General features: G+C 54.3%; 1 protein-coding gene across 12 annotated transcripts in view; it reads right to left on the bottom strand.

Moving 5' to 3' along the window:
- FGFR2 (fibroblast growth factor receptor 2) overlaps window positions 1-17472 on the bottom strand; it is a 104983-nt gene that overhangs the window by 41470 nt on the left and 46041 nt on the right. For all 12 annotated transcript variants that reach the window (XM_070056997.1, XM_070056999.1, XM_008270456.4 and 9 more), the window contains 1 exon segment: window positions 14794-14917. In XM_070056997.1, the coding sequence (XP_069913098.1) occupies window positions 14794-14917 (124 nt within the window).

Genomic DNA, 17472 nt, shown 5'->3' with positions numbered 1-17472 from the left:
TATTAAGTTATTCCATTGCTATCCGGACTATTTTCACAGGAAGAGAAAAAAAACCTTGTGCAATGGTTTAATGTTATTGCATGTGCAAATTACAGCACGCCCCATGCTCCCCACTTGCAGGCTTGAATTCATCTGTCCAAATTTTCTCACCTTATTCAAAATAACCTCTTAACCACCCCCTGACTCCCCCTCAGCCCTTTCTCACTTTGGGTACAAAAACTGCAAGCCTGACCCTCCCAGCAGAAACCTTACACCGCCTTCCAGAACTTATTACAGCTGCCTTCGGTATACAATGAAACCTTAGAGAATGTTATTTAAAATGTTTCTTAAAAGTCAGCCGGCCTCATGTTTCCTCTCTCCACCTCAGGCTTTGATTTCCTCTGCAACCTTAGTCTCTGCCCTTACACAAGTCATAGGAGGGGGCCCACAACGTCTCCTAGAGGCTCCCAGGATGCCAGCGTCAGCCGGCGCCCCGCTCGTCACCTCCTCTGCTTTGGCCACCGGGCTCCCCTCGGTGTCCAGCAGAGCCTTAAGAACAGTGACCAGGATGCAGAGGACAAGACTGGGACTCGTGTTCCAACTTCTGAAAAGCGGGATGAAGACCGGGCGGGCACAGACAGCTGAGGAGCAAGCTGCTGGCTTCCCTAGCGGGCCCCGGGAAGAGGACAGAGACAAGGGGGACGATGACCCCAGCGGCAAATGGGCACTGCCCGGAACCTTAGCATGCCCCGGGCAAACCAAAGCCCTGGTGTTTGCAATGTGTCTCGCAGCAGGCCGGTATATAAAGACCCGGCTGTGCACGTGATCCGTGCACAAGAGCCAGAGCCCAGTGCTGGCTCCGTTCTGCGTGATAACGCAAAGCACATCTTCCCCAGCAAGAAGGATTTACAGCGCCAGGCAGGGTTCTCTTACAGCGTGTTTAACTCTCACATATTATATAAACCAGATTTTCCTTCTCGTAGGAGGCCTGAAAAAAATACAGGGACAGCCGAAAGCTACCCAGCGGCTCGGCTCTGCCCCTGGGCTGCGGTTTGAAAACATTCCGAGTTCAGCGGGCGGCAGATGGGGCAGGACAGGCCACGATCGCGACTCGCGGGGGTCCTTGGGTGAGTCGCGTGGAAAGTGTCCAAAGGGTGCGGCCGCTGCTGAGGGGACAGCTGGCTGCGCGGCTGGAATGAGGCTCCACCAAATAAATGCGTAGTAAACACAGACTGAAGTGCTTTAAAAAAACACGTTCTCTCCCCGTGCCTTCTCCCACTCGGGTGCTCTTGCGCTCTTTTTTTTTTTTTTCTAAGTGGCCACTCTTGGAAGCCCACTCAGAAGCCTGGCTCTCCAAGCCCCCTGGATCGAGTCCTGCCGTGCAGCTGGGGGGCCACAGCCCCACTCGACACGGCAGGAGGAAAACGCAGCCTGCTTCTTCCTGGGGGCAGGGGCGGGCAGAAACTACCTGAGTGACAGAGAATAAATCTTGGTTAATTGACCGCTGCGGCTTTATAACATGCCAGTCCTCCTCTGGCCATCATAATCTGCTTGTTCATAAGAGATCTACAACTCGCACTGCAACATAGCAAAGGCCATAAAAAACCTCCACCCACTGGAGAGGCCTCAGTCAACATGCATCCCAGGGATCAGAGGAGACACAGGCTCGCCAATTACACCTCGAAGTTAATCAAGCCCAGAGTCGCGGCTCTCCCAGCACATACCGGCCTCCTCGAGATTTCTCCCCAAACTTCAGGGACACTTGCCACAAAGAACCATTTCAAAACCGCCACGTCCGGCAGCCGAGCTGGGGGTGTGCGGGCCCACGGCACTCCCAGGACGGAGCTGGAAACGGCTCGTCTCCTGCTCTGGGGCGCCCGCTCCTTTACAGAGCGTGGCTAACCTTGCCGGCACTGTCTTTAAAATAAAATCGAAATTGAATTGCCCGTCCTCCAACAGGGCAGTTTCTTAGCAACTCCAAGGGGTGCACTGCGGAGGACCAGTGAGAACCCCCGAGATGTCTTGTTTGGTGAAGCCCAGCCCAGTGCATTTTCTAAAGAGTAGGCGGTGGCTGGTTTGTTGCAGAAAAAACACACTAAACCAGTTAGCAGGAGGCTCAGCGATTAGCAGGGGGGCCCAGGAAAGCTCTCTGAAGTTGGAGGAGCCCAATGAGTCGCTAAAGGCCTCACGCTAATTACAATTAGTAGAATGAGTTCATTGCCTTCTGAAGATTCTGCCTAATGGGCTTGAGTCAGACAGGCTCTGCTGAGTTGGGCACTGTTGGATTTTCCCTATGCTTTCTCCAGCTCTGGAGACCAGCACAAGAGTCCAGGTGCCCAGAACAGATGAGTGGCCTGGGACGCTGGGCTCCCTCAATTACGCTGATTTTTTTTTTTTTTTCATTTTTTAAACTTTGTGTAGAAAGCGACTGGTCCGCTGCTCTTTCTGGGCAGTGCTCCTTTTCTCCTCTGCTGTCCGGTGGCCCAGGTGCCCACATTGTCAGCCTGGACCTCTGAACTGGCCTGCGGGGATCCAGCTGCCTCCAACACAGGGCCGCCAAGTCTGCAGAATGAGCCGGTTTGGGGAAAGATGAGCGCCTTCTTCCCTCCAGCTCTGAAGTCACAAAGTGACTTATGGAGGCTGCACCGTGTGAAACCGTAGAAGCAAGTCTTTGTGCTTGCTCGCTGGAGTGGAGAGGCACGGGGCAGTGCTGGCCGGGGCTCCGGCCTGGGAAGAGCCAAGCAGGTGGGGACAAAGCACCTTCCCCAATTAACGTCACCGACTCTATGCTTTGGCTTGGGGTTGAGTGGCTCCTACCAGCTGGGTGTCAATTTGGATCTTCTGGGGTGAATTACAAGGGCAGATCTGTGTGTTATTTACACCCCAAACGCTGAAGGTACCCTGGGCTCTGTGCCTTCCAAACAGTAAACCAGAACCAAAGACTCTCTGCTGACCACAAATTCACGCCCAACGGAGGTTGGAGAACATCGTTCCTCTTGTGAAAAGAAAAGCTTTGGGATGGTGAAAGAATTTTGGAGCCAGACTCCACTCTGGTCACACACTGTCAATGTACTTAATGTCCCTGACCCTGATACTCTCAAAACTGGCTCAAAGACGGAAAAGCTCCCAATTTTCCTTAGACCACAATGTTGTTAGAAGGGAGACAAGGTAAAGGTGTCCCCACTCCAGATATATTTCCAGGGCCAAGGAAAACCGACCTGCCTGGTCAGCTAAGTGTACTTATCTCGTCCAGTTTACTAAAGGAAAGCTTTTCTCTCCCTTAGCACAGACTTCGCACATGGTCCCTCCCTCCACTGTGCTAGGGCTTTGACTCTGATGTAAAAGGCAGGTCAGCTCCCCAGCACCCTCCTGAGGTGCGGGGTAAACACAGCTGAGGGCCGGGCCCGCAGGGGCGCGCATCAGGGCGCTGCCATCCCACCACTGGCCCCGGGGGCTGGGGTGCCCGTCTCTCAGGAATGCAAGATGATCTGCTGGGGTCTGCACAGCGGGGCGCCCCTCACAGGAAGAGTGTGCAGGAGTTTTACAGAGTGTTCTGGAAGTAAACACACCCTTTGTCACAAAGGCTGCACTCTGAATTAGCGCGTCTTCTCTCAAATAATCTACAGACGCTAAAAACCAAACCACTAAGGAGACCCAGTCAAAGACAGCACTGCTCAAAATGAAGCTCCTTGGGCCCAAAGTAAGCATTTTAGTATCTGCCGAGAAGGACCCCGTTAGCCTACCTCTAGAAACTTGTCCTAGCGAAATACTCACACAGGTGCCCAAACACTAGGTGTGCACATTTGTCATTGTAGCGGCTTTTGTAATTAGAAAACACAAGATGTGTGCAACCTCAAAAGGATTCAGTAAAATCTACCGGGCCCACTGAGAACAGCACAGGGGCCACTAGCAAGAATGAGGTAGCTGGGTGTGGACAGACACAGAAGGATGTCAAGGGTGCAAACATTAACCGGCTTCATGAACTTTCAGCATCTAAAACGCCGCTCTTCTAGAAAAATCCAGAAAAATCTATCACGCTGATCTTTCCAAGGCCTTGTTCTGCTCCTGCGGTGAGTCCTGCTGACGTGCATGCCTTTAGCCCATCTGAGCAAACAAGAAGCATCTGCTTTGATACACACAGCGTGAGACATTGAACTATAAACCCCTCTGTTTCCTGCAGATGGACCTCAGACACGGAAAATCAGCTGTGGGTCTGGACACTCCTTGGCACAAGCCATCACCTCAGAGAAACTTCACAGTGGTTGCCCAGGTTACAAAAGTCAGATATCCCAGCTCCACATCTCACTGGCCAAGCGGACGGAGACTCCGGGCAGCCTCCCTGACAGAAGCTCAGCAATGGCCTCCCATTCTGACCACGAGGTAGAATTTAAAGAGCTGAGTCTTTCACCTTTTAGTCCTGCTCCAGAGGCGCAGACAGTAAATGAGAGCTTCCTTCTTCAAGCCAAGCAGAAGATGCTTCCAGAGTAAGGAGGGCCGCTGCCTCCCTGAGACGCCGGCACTGCCGTGCAGATCCGTACACTTCCTTTAGGTGAGGACAGAACTCCCACAGGCCTTGTTTGAGATCATCCGTCAGCTCCCAGGAATCGCCACTGCTGTCTAGAACTGTCTCATGCGACAGGTCGTGATCTTTTGTCCAATGAAGTGGGAACTCCAGGAACGCAGAGTCGACGCCTCCCTCAAGTGACGCTGTCCTCGTGACCAAGTACAGACCCGGAGACATTCTGCACTCCACAGACAGACTGGGTTCTTCACAACGACGCAACACGCACGACCCTGGCTAGAGTGTTCCACCCTGTTCTCTCCCTCCCAACCAAGGCCACGAGGTTCTCGCTGCTCATCTCTGTCTTCTTAGAACAACCTCCCGCAGCGACACAGCACCTGCGGCCAACTGGTCCCCGTGGCCACCTGAGCTGCTGGCGTGGAAAATGCATCAGCAACTCTCAGCCACCTTCAGAATCAAACTCGGCACGAAAATAAATCACACACGAAGGCCAGGAATGCAAGAGCGAGGTCTGCTAAGGGGCAGGGTGCCGTGACAACCAGTGGGTGCACCACTGAAAACTGGGAGGTGACAGTGGCACGTCCACACTCACAGCCTAATGGCAGTTTGCGCACAGTTTCCCAACTGGAGCTCTTTGGTTTATATGGGCAGCTTGTGATTAAGCTGTGTGAGTTTAAAGAGCAAATGCAGAGTTTCTGTCTCAGAATTTATAATACCTTAAATATACGTAACTCATTAAGCTGTCTTTCTATCACAGGTTGAGTATCCCTTATCTGAAATGCTTGGGACCCAACGTATTTCGGATTCTAGAGTTTTGTGGTTGTTGTTATTTTGAAATATTTGCATAGACTTTACTGGATAAGCATCCCTAATCCGAAAATCCTAAACTATTTGAGTGTTATGTTCAAAATGTTATAGATCACGGATTGTCATGGTGACGTTCAAAATCTTGTATTTCAGAGCAGAGCATTTTAGAATTTTGAGGATTTATTTATTTATTTGAGAAGCAGAGTTACAGGGACAGAGGAAGAGAGAGAGAGAGAGAGAGAGCGAGCGAGATATCTTCCATCCACTGATTCACTCCCCAAATGGCCACAACAGCCAGGGATGGACCAGAAGCCTGGAACTCCATCCGGGTCTCCCATGTGGATTTAGGGGCCCATCTTCCACTGCTTTCCCAGGCACAACAGGGAGCTGGGTCGGAAGTGGAGCAGTCGGGACTTGAACCAGTGCCCATATGGGATGCTGGTATCACAAGTGGTGGCCTAACAAGCTGTCCCACAACTTTGGAATCTTGCATTAGGGCTGCTCAGTCAGCACACACTGACAGGAACCTTGCTAAGTTCCGGCCACTGCTATACATTGTAAGGCCCCTCCGTGACGTCACAGCTTCAAACTAAGCTCACTTACCCAAACAGCCTTCTCTCCGCTGCGTCCCCTTTCTCTTACGCAAAGCAGTAAGACATTAACCCAATCACAACACTTCTATATCCTCTTTGCCCATACCCCAGGTTCAATGCCAAAGATTAGACAACAGACCAAATATTGGCCCTCTCTCCAGCCACCTCAGTGAGGTCCCCTGCCAGAACCGACACGATCAATAAGGCTTCCTTTGTCCACTGTGGTGCAAAGTGCAGTCGATGGGCAGGTGTCACTGTGCAGGGGGGTAAGCTGCCTCCTCTGACACTGGCATCCCCCATCATAGCTCCAGTTCAAATCTCAGCTCTCGGCTTCCGATCCAGCTTTCTGCTAACAAGCCTGGGAAGGCAGCGGAAGATGGCCCGGCTGTCTGGGCCCCTGCCATCCATGTGGGAGACCAGTATGGAGTTCCTGGTTCCTGGCTTCAGCCCAGCCCTGGCTGTGGCAGGCAGTTGGGAAGTAAATCTTTAAATGGAAGATCGATCTCAATATTTCTCTCACGCTCTCTCTCCCCTCTGACACTGCCTTTCAAATAAATAAATAAATCTTTAATAACGAAGTGCAACTGACAGCTTGCAGAGCACAGGGCACAAATGCCAGCATAGCAGGGTCTAACAGGCCCCATGCGCACTGGCGCGTGTCTACTCCCAGCCCAGAGAGCTGGCGCCCACAGAACACCACCTGCTCCCGGCGCCGGGAAGGAGTGCTCCTCGCTGGTATCCATCCTGCAGGAAACTATTTATTTGCCATCAGCACACTTGCTCCCTGGCCAGCCTTTGCCCCCTGGAATTCCAGTTGTGAAACAGGAATGGAAAGCTGCTATGTAGCAATCAAAGCTCATTAAACAGTAGCTACCCGAGGAAGTGTTGAAAGCCCTGTGCCGGGGGAAGGGACAGGACTGACCACTCTCCAGGTCAGGGACAGAGGAGTGGGGATCTCAGCCTGGAGACACAGCAGGAGGGCGGCCACTCGACAGCAGCAACTGACCAGCCACGTGGCACCGTCATCCCCAACATGCCCCTTCATCTCACCTTCTGAATAGGGCTGCCAGAAAAGTGGGCCATCGCCCGGTTACACGGATAAGGGGACTGAGGCTCCCACGTTCCGTGACTTTCCCAGGGCTACCGAGCAAAGAATGGAAATAGATCTTGAACCCCACCCACCCCACCCCAACTGTGTGATTCCCATCTGAACCTTCAGGGACAGGGTCTGGGCAGGAGTGGGGCCCCTGGAGGGTTCCCCTGGGTAGCAAAGGTTTGGAAGCAAAGAAAAGGCGGCTGCTGGAGCCACAAGAAGCCCTGGAAGGTGCTTCGCACTCAATCCCTGCTCCAGTGCCAGGACTGCGTGTTAACCCAACAGGCACAGCTGCCACCTACTACCTGGTGGTGCCTCCTCAATCCTTTCTCAACAGAGGGGCTTCCTGCCTCCCTCAGCAAGATTTCACAACCCTGGAGCTGGCGTGCACAAGGCAGGATCAGGAGGAAGCACCACATCTTACGCGTGGAGCTGGAAATGCAAGAGAATGCGTTGGCAGCAAGATCAGCAGCACAGAGGATCCAAGGAGCTGAATGAGGCTTGGCCAGGCCGTTGCTAGGTCAAGGGGCTTCAAGTTCAGAAACCCGCGGAGCTCCCCGGGGACGAGGCTCGTGAGCTCTGGGGAAAAGCAGAGGCGGCACGTGGCAACGTGGTCAGGTGTTCAGTGTGTGGAAATCCCCAGAAATCCACAGAAACGCATCACCACCACGGGCAGCCCTCACCTCCCTGGGACACAGCTCTGTCCAGAAGCCAAGTGAGATGGAGACCCGTCCACCAGGGGCCAGCGAGCAGGGCCGAGCCTACTTCGACAGCTTCAGTAACCCAGGAAGCAGTTAGTTAACGACCATGGCCACCACCTGTCAATCTACTGCACGCTACCCGTTCCAAATGCGCCAGAGCCCCGGCTCCCTCTGCAGCTGTGCGGCTCAGGGTGCTCTCACCGGCCTCGGCCCTTCACCTCGGCTCGGCGATCACACCGGTGCCTCTGCCTGCCACGGACAGAGGCTGCCCCAAGCAGTGAGCAACGTGCACCATCTCCCTCTGCCTGGGACGGGCCGCCAGCAGCTCAGGGCCAGGTGTCGACTCCACGGGCATGCCTGCCAGTCAGTGCTCAGAACAAGAGCCTCCGCCTTCCTCCCCAGCCCACACCCGCGGGGAGCGCGCGCCGGGGCAGATTCCCGCTGCTGCAGGCTGTGTCCCGTCACGTCCAGATGCACGTGCAGGGCTGGACGACAGCGCCCATTCCAGTCTACCACCGGGCAAGTCAGGGCCGGCCGGCGGGGATGCTGGCGCGGGCTGCAGCCAGCCAGGAGTGAGGTGTGGCCCCTCGCAGCCCCCCAGCATCCACTCCCTGCCTACTGCCTACGACTTTCACTCTGGCCCTTGGTGGAGGGGGCACTCGCCTGGCCTCAGTGACTCAGAGGCCACCCCATGGCCACTGCACTCTGCCACCCAAGGAAAGCTCACAAGGAAAGCTCCAATGGTCTCCGGGGATGCAGGAGTTCCTAATGCAAAGTGTCTAGAAGTGAGGAGCAGCGAGTGGTCTTTGGAGTTCCTGCCATCTCGCTCTCATGCAGGGTTTTGTTTTGGGGTTGGAGCAGCACCTTTTTGGAGTCTCACTGTGGGGAAGCCCTTGTGGGCTGCAAGGAGGCCCCTGGCCAGTGCCTCCACCATATCACTCCTCCCCTGCACACTGGGGTCACCACTGGGGGCGGGAGAGGCCACTCAGGGAACCCCAAGCACTCAACTCCACCACCTCTTCTGCAACTCCAACAGCGAAACTGGTCCCAGGACGGCCGTGAGGGCAGCGGGAACCAAGGGTGAAAACCTCAGCAGGAGACGTGACGGCCACTGCACCCAAAGCGAGATTCAGTTTGCTAAGGAGACTTCTGATCGTGGCTAACAAGAGATTCTAACTGCGAATGGGTGCAGGCTTGGATGGGAGGAAGCTGGCATTTGTGCCAAGTTGCTGCCTACACATGCTAACCCCACTGATGCCTCGTGACTGTTGCAGTGAGGTCGGCTGAGACCCCCCAGAAACTAAGCCCATACCCCAGACCCTGGAACCTGTCCATGTGACCTTGTTTGGAAAAAAAAGAAAAAGAATTTGCAGATGTAGGTGAGTGACATACAGAAGTAGAGCATCCCCGATTCAGGTGGGCCCTACACCCGACGGCAGGTGTCCTCACGAGAAAAACAGGAAGGCTGGGGACGCGCAGAGAGCCTGGTGGTGCGGAGGCAGAGATGGGAGCGGGGGCTCCACGCCCAGCAGCACCGCACACGGCTAACGGCACCGTGGCGGGAAGGAACGTGAACTCACCCACACCTCAACCTTGGGCTCTCAGCCTCCAGACCCGACTGAGAATAAACGGCTGTGGCTCTGCCCAGAAGCTCCAGGAAACGAACCCCCATCACAGGAGTGAGGCAGCAAGTATACGGCTCCGACTGTTCTGAGGATAAAAAGGCTCAGCAAAGCTAAATCCTCCGTAACTCTGCGTTTCCAATAAACAAGCCTTTCAAAAATATGGTTGAAAAACAGGGTTAACGTCGTGGTGCCACCGATTAAGCTGCCGCTGGTGACACCGCAGCCCACATTGGAGCACTGATTTAAGATCTGGCCGCTCCACTTCTGATCCAGCTCCCTGCTAAAGTGCCTAGCAAAGTAGCAGAAGATGGCCCAAGTGCCTGTGCCCCTGCCACCCACGTGGGAGACCTGGATGGAGCTCCTGGCTCCCGGCTTTGGCCTGACCCAGCCCCAGCTGCTGAGGCCATTTTGGGGAGTGAACCAGAGGATTTAAGATTCTCTCTCGCATGCGTGCGCTCTGGAACTTTTACAGATAAATTTAAAAAATAATTTTTTAAAGTTATATAGCTTGGCCCAATTCACTTGTACCCCGGGTGTGTAGTTGGCGTCCTGCTACTCTTTCTTCCCACAAAAGCCCTAGGCTGCTCTTCGGCTGCCACTCGGGAATCCGGGCTCCTTCAGTCTCTGACACAAGGGAAGGGAGCAGTCAGGGGCTCATGCCGGCCTGCAGCTGGCCAGTGGCAAGGCCCTGGGACCATCACGGTGAACTCCGCCGGGGCCGACCACCCCCTGAGCCAGCGATCTTAGGGGAGCCCGCTTTACGATCACCACAATGACCGAAGTGTAGGACTTTACACTGATTTTCCCTCACGGTCCACGGCTACTAAGTAATGGTGTCCATTTTAATGAGGATCAAGCAAAGCCCCTCAAAGGGCTCCCAGAAACGAGGCACGTCCCTCATACAAACAATCACTCGCTGTTTAATTCCAGAACGCAGGAACGTCACTTAGATTACACGGCTTTTACATTCAAGTGCGTATGGGAATGCCTTTCCAGGGAGGAATTTCAATAAAAGGATCGCACCCATTCTGACGCTTCGCAGTATCTCAACCACAAATCTATGTCTCATAGCAACAAAAATAAAACCTCAGGGAACGAGAGCGGGGCCTGATCCTCACCGCGAGAGAGTTTCAGACTTTCTGCGAAACAGACAGGGAGCTTGGAAGCTGTTATCACCCAGCGACATCAAATCTGCGGGCGACCAGAGACTCTTCCCTTAAGCCTGACTCCTTTCTGTTTCCACTCGCGGAGATGTTCAGCGCCACTGCCAGCCGTGCCAGTCTACAGGAGACGCTTCAGCCGACTCAATCCCTATCTCACTGGTGCCTCGCAAAGCAATTCAGGGTTCCGGGCACAGATCGGGGGAGTACTTCACACCTCCATCTGCACCGAAAACGTCTTATACTCCACTGACTCTTGGCTTCTATTTATAAAGAAGGTTCAAGGCTTGGAAAATTATTGGAGCTGAGCTTTAATGGATATTCCCAAACAGCATTGTGTCATTATTGGCCCGCGTTTCGCTGGGCGGGTTCCCAAATTTGTGACATAATCAGGCCTCTCTCTGCATTACTCCATACACACCACGCTCCCTCCACGTTACACCACTGAATCATCCACTCTTTTCAGCAAGGCTGACTGCCAGGGGATTAACATTAGACAGCACAATTCCATTATTCAGCAGCCGATTCAATCCCAGCCCTAAACTCCCAGCGAGATCCAGATCTCAGGGCCTCGCGGAGAGGGGCTGCCAGCAAGCTGCAGGGGGAGGTGGGGCGGGGGCTTTGGGATGTTTTACATGACAACTCAACCTCAAACCTGCCGCGGCCCAGCCGTGACTCCGCGATTCCTGGACTGGCCCCAGCCAATCCTACTGACCGATTAGGCCTGTATGAAGCCATAACCCCACAGGACTGCTACAGCACAATGATTTTTTTTTCTCCAATAATAAATTATTTAATTTTAAAATTAGACATTTAGAACGTTTAGCCTCAAACTTCACTTACTCTCATGAAATAGAAACACTTGCATGTCAAATTCAGTATATGGAAGGCCCAAGGTAAATCCCAAGCCACCTGCACCTCGGTGCCCAATTGCATGTCACCCGTTTTGTTTGTTCTTCTATTTGAGCTACTCCTCTTTATGTCTGTTTTGTAAACTTCCTGAACATAATAATTCTCATTAAGAAATAGACTGCAAATATCTCCATGAGAAGAGAGAGCCGTCAAAGTCACTTTCTTGAACATCCAGAGGATCAACATTAGACAAAGACCTACCAGATTTCACCTTGAGATTTCTGAATAAAAAGTGTGGAAACACCAGTTTCACTGAATGTTTATACAGAAATGGAGGTAAAGACTACATAAAGCTTTCTAAGGCAGAATGTCCCATGGATTTCATTACATTTGGCTTATTAAACTATCAAAATGGTTTTCTGTCTAACTTTCAATGAACTTAAATTTTTAACTAAGCAAATCTAGGCAGGGGCTGGCGCCCTGGCTCACTTGGTTAATCCTCCACCTGCATTGCTGGGTTCTAGTTCCGGTTGCTCCTCTTCCAGTCCAGCTCTCTGCTGTGGCCCAGGAGTGCAGTGGAGGATGGCCCAAGTGCTTGGGCCCTGCACCCGCATGGGAGACCAGGAGGAAGCACCTGGCTCCTGGCTTCGGATCTGCGCAGCTCCGGCCATAGCGGCCATTTGGGGGGTGAACCAATGGAAGGAAGACCTTTCTCTCTGTCTCTCTCTCTCTCACTGTCTAACTCTGTCAAATAAAAAAAAAAAATCTAGGCAATTAGGTTGATCAAGTTTATGGAAAGGTTTGTAATGGCTCTTCGGGCAATTCCAATACCGGCGGCATCCCTCTCTTCAGAGTTTGCATTTTATCGGAGACGAAATCCTCATGTGTGAGGTGACAGCAGGGGAAATGACCTAGGAGCCAGAGCTCATTCACGAAGCACGGTGAGCGGGTGTGGAGTTACCAGCATTAGAGCGAAATCAACCAGGGTGAGCCTGGAGTTGAGTCCTTATCAGAGGTCGGCAAACTACGTGAAGGGCAGACCAACGAGGTAACCCAAAGGCAGCAGCCTGGCTGGGTCACGGTACTCGAGCAAGACGGAGGAGAACCAGGCCCCTGCACATCAGAAATCTTAGCCTGTCTTCCTCGCCCAACCAGACGTCTTGGGTGTCAGTGGTCCTCCAACAAGGCAGAGAAACACCCTCTCTCCATCAGTGACAACAAAAGCCCACCATCATAGGCAACACTTGGGAAGAATTCGTGGCCTTACAAAGCTGCGTTGAAACGGCCTCATCTGTGCACTCTCACGAAGAAGCTCACACACGTGTCTCCGTCTTCACAAAGGAAAAGGCTTCAGGACAGACACTGAACTGGTCGCGCGTACTGACTTTCTGTTTAAGGAAGGGCAGGTCCCTTCGACGTGAACCGGGTTCCAGCTGGCCACAACGCTCAGCCGCGGGACCCTCGGTCACCCTGCAGCCAGCCTCGTGCACGTGTCCTTCTTTGGGCTACGTCGCCGCACTTTCCAAAACAAAGTTCTCTGGGCATTTGGTACAGCGATTAAGTCACCACTTGGGATGCCCGCTACCACAGGGGAGTTCCGGTCACTCCACTTCAGATCTGCTTCCTGCTAATGTTCCTGAGACGCAGCAGGCGACAGCCCAAGAATTTGGGTTCCTGTCACTCACAGAAGAGACCCAGATGGAGTTCCAGGCTCTTGGCTTTGGCTCATCCCAGCTTTGGCTGTTGTGGGCATTTGGGGAGTGAATCGGCAGGTAGAAGATCTCTCTCTTTCCTGGAACTCCCTGTGCCTCTTAAATCAATCACTCACTCAATCTTGTTTAAAGTAAAATAAAAAACAAAGTTCTCAGGACAGGTGATTGACTCAGCAAATTAGATGCTGGCTGGGATGGCCGCACCCCACACTGGACTGCCTGGGATGGCCATACCCCACACTGGACTGCCTGGGATGGCTGCACCCCACACTGGACTGCCTGGGATGGCCGGACTCCACACTGGACTGCCTGGGATGGCTGCACTCCACACTGGACTAACTGAGATGGCCACACCCCACACTGGACTGCCTGGGATGGCCGTACCCCACACTGGACTGCCTGGGATGGCCGTACCCCACACTGGACTGCCTGAGATGGCCGCACCACACACTGGACTGCCTGGGATGGCCGCACCCCACACTGGACTGCCTGGGATGGCCACACTCCACACTGGACTACCTGAGATGGCCGCACCCCACACTGGACTGCCTGGGATGGCCGCACCCCACACTGGACTGCCTGGGATGGCCGCACTCCACACTGGACTGCCTGGGATGGCCGCACTCCACACTGGACTGCCTGGGATGGCTGCACTCCACACTGGACTAACTGAGATGGCCACACCCCACACTGGACTGCCTGGGATGGCCATACCCCACACTGGACTGCCTGAGATGGCCGCACCACACACTGGACTGCCTGGGATGGCCGCACCACACACTGGACTGCCTGGGATGGCCGCACTCCACACTGGACTACCTGAGATGGCCGTACCCCACACTGGACTGCCTGGGATGGCCACACCCCACACTGGACTGCCTGGGATGGCCGTACCCCACACTGGACTGCCTGGGATGGCCGTACCCCACACTGGACTGCCTGGGATGGCCGTACCCCACACTGGACTGCCTGGGATGGCTACACTCCACACTGGACTACCTGAGATGGCCGTACCCCACACTGGACTGCCTGGGATGGCCGCACCCCACACTGGACTGCCTGGGATGGCCACACCCCACACTGGACTGCCTGGGATGGCCGTACCCCACACTGGACTGCCTGGGATGGCCGTACCCCACACTGGACTACCTGGGATGGCTGCACCCCACACTGGACTGCCTGGGATGGCTGCACCCCACACTGGATGTCTGGGTTCGAGTCCCACCTCTGCATTCCATCCCCATTTCCTCTAATGTGCACACTGGGTGACACCGTGATGCTGCCACCCGCATGAGAGACCCACGTGGAGCTTCTGCTCCCTGGCGTCAGACTGCCCCAGCCCCGGCTGTGTTGTAGGCATCTGGTGAGTGAGCCAGCAGGTGGAAGATCTACTTCTCAAATAAAAAACCATAATCATCATATAGCTGATCTGCACCCTTTTCCCTGCACATGACAACATTTTCCAGAGCAGTCTCGCTTCCCACGGCCTCAGAGTTCTCATACACACCAGCTAACAGAGGACAGTGCTCGGGACCAAGAGGACTGCGCGAAACCTGCGAACCCTGCTACAGAGCAAGCAGGACACCAACAAGGACAGAGGGATCCTCTGAAGAATGGCTTGCACGTGGGACGAGTGGAGCGACCAAGGCTCCTGAATCCTTGGCGCAGAAGCACACCCACTTCCGTGGTCGCGAATGGGCCAACCCAGAGCAGGCTGCGGGGCTGCCACGCAAGCAGCAGCAGACTCACCCACGACGTCGAGGTGGTAGGTGTGGTTGATGGACCCGTACTCGTTCTCCACCACGCACGTGTAATTGCCTTTGTCGGAAGGGACCACGCTCTCCATGATAAGGCTCCAGTGCTGGTTTCGCACCTAAAATGATCAAAGTGCAGGTGGTTAGTCAGCAATCCTAACACAGAACACCAAATGTTGCGGGTGGCGTTGTGGCACAGGAAGCCGCTGGCATACCATCTGAAGCACCAGTTCGAGTCCCAGCTGCTCCACTTCCAATCCCACTCCCCACTAATGTGCCTGGTAAGGCAGCAGAAGATGGACCAAGTACTTGAGCCCCTGCACCCAAGTGGGAGACCAGCCTGAGCTGTAGTGGCTATGTGGGGAGGGAACCAGCAAATGGAAGAAACCACCCCCCTCTGTCGCTGTGCCTTTCAAATAAATAAATAAATAAATCATTTTTTAAAAAAAAAGCTAAATACACTTAAAAAAAAAAAGCTGGAGGAGGCAGAGAAGGTAACAACCTGAACTCCAAACCTTCCTCACAATAACTAGTACTCAGACCAATCAAAGAAATGATCACCGTCACCGTCATGACCACCTACGAAACAGATACCAACCCTGAGATACACAGGGAGACTGTGGGGGTCTCGTGCTACCCCCATCTGAGGGACCCCCAGGAGAAGCCCAAGGGCCGGGGTCTGCCCAGGATCAGTCTGCACAGGATCCCATATGGGAATCCCAGCTCAGGTCCTGCTTCTTCCACTTTAGATCCAGCTCCCTGCTGACACACCCAGGGCAGGAGAGCCACCAGGTCTCCCACCCACTGGGAACCACCGAGAGGCAGCAGTAGTGAGCACCTACTGCGCGCCAGGCACCGCTCAGAGCCCTTCCTCCAGGATTAACTCATTCAGTTCTCCCAGGAGCCCAGGAGGTAGGTGCCCCGACAGTTCTGGGCCTTCCGGTCTGAACGCGCCTCATTTCTTTTCCCAAACTCTCCAGCAGCTCCAGCCGGGAACTAGTCCACCCCTCCCACCTCCAGCAGGGGCTGAGTAGATGCTTCTCAGAGGCAGACCCAGAATTCCAAATATGGGAGCAGCGAGTCCTCGTGAAACTCGAGTTTCACATCCATCTGCTCAGGCTCCTCGAGACTTCTCAAAGATAAGCAGCACACGTGAAAAGAAGCTTCTGTGGCTCCTGGCCGCAGCTCTCTCAACAGGCACACGGACTCGACTCCGCTGTTCTCGCATCGCTTGCAAAAGATGTCAATGGTCTCAAATTCCCAAACGAGCATGAGTTTTCCTTCCCAGGACAAAACACAAACTCCTGAATTTTTTATGGTTCAAGGCTTTACTATTTCTATCTGAATCCAAAGTATTCTTGATAGTTATTTTGGACAGGGCATTCTGGGGAAACGGAAATAAAAAATAATAAGCGGGAGCCCAGTGATCTTAACAATCGGTTCATTACTGTCACTCATCCTTCGGAATGACCCCCGAGTCTTCACCGCCTACATGCCGATGGTGCAGACGGAGCAGGAACTCAACTAGAGAATAAAGAAGGTCGCCTCCAAACTTCTCTGCGGTAAAAACAGGGCAGAGCACTGCCCACCGTGCCAAGCAGAGCCAGCGGCCAGCGATTAGGGAGCCTGCTGCGTACCGCAGCTGTGCCACAGCCACTCAGCCTCCGGCGCGGCTGCTGCTGCCGAGTTCCAACGCAAGGGCGGTGCTCAGCCCTGCGGTGCTAGGGCAGATCAGCGGCATGGAGGCCCAGCTCCTCCGAACAGAGCCCCGCAGTCCCGAGCTCCGGGCAGTCGGCTCGCTTGGCCGTCAGTGACCATTTCGTTTCGGAGTCTGGAGGGCGGGGACATGGACTGTCTCTCCCTGTGAAACACCTGCTAGTACGACAACTCTGAGGGCACTGAGGCTGGACTGGAGGACATCCGCACTCCACATGGGAGAAACGCCCGCTTTCTGCTCTAGGCTGGGCCGTGCCCTTACAGGAAAACCAAAACAGGAGGCGAGGTCTCCCCTTGGGAGAGACGGGACCTGCCACAGTGGGGAGACGCGGATGCTAAAGTATGCAGGACGGGGAGAATTCCCACGGGAACCGCAGCCCTTGGGTGCCACGGCACAGTTGCAACGCTAAGCATGTGGGGGCGGCAAGTTCTAGCTCCTTGACTGGGCTTGAGGCAGGTGGGCCCACAAGGAGAGAGACCCTCCCTCACCCCAAGCCCTCCAGCACATCAGAAAGGGCCGTGTGCTTGCCTGAAGGACCAGTCCCGTGGAGGGTAACTTAGGGATGCAGCCACAGGCCCCAGCGTCACCAAGTCATGTAATCCAGCCTTGAGCCCTGCTGTAAAGGCTCAGTGCTTTGAGCCCCGCTCAAATGTCACGCCCGTAAGCCCTTAATCACGCCTAGTGCCTGTCTCTGGACCCCATCCAAACTGTCAATGTCTCTCTTGCGCTTAGATCCAGATTTGGCACATGGCGTATTCCAAATGGAACTGAACCCGAACGGTGCGGGGAGGGGTCACCGCCTGCCTCGGCCCAAGACATTAAATCTTGGCGCAGGCAGCTCAGGATGCCACTGTTTTCTCTGAAGCCAGTGGGAGCCTCTCACTGGGGCCGTGGCATTCCACGCCGGATCCCTCTTCAAGGTCACGTGTTCCCCAGTTACTTCCCGGCCACGCACTA

This window comes from Oryctolagus cuniculus, chromosome 15 (genome assembly GCF_964237555.1).
Source record: "Oryctolagus cuniculus chromosome 15, mOryCun1.1, whole genome shotgun sequence".
NCBI lineage: Eukaryota > Metazoa > Chordata > Mammalia > Lagomorpha > Leporidae > Oryctolagus > Oryctolagus cuniculus.
Note: the sequence above shows the minus strand (reverse complement) of the source record. Positions and strands in the feature narration are given on the sequence as shown.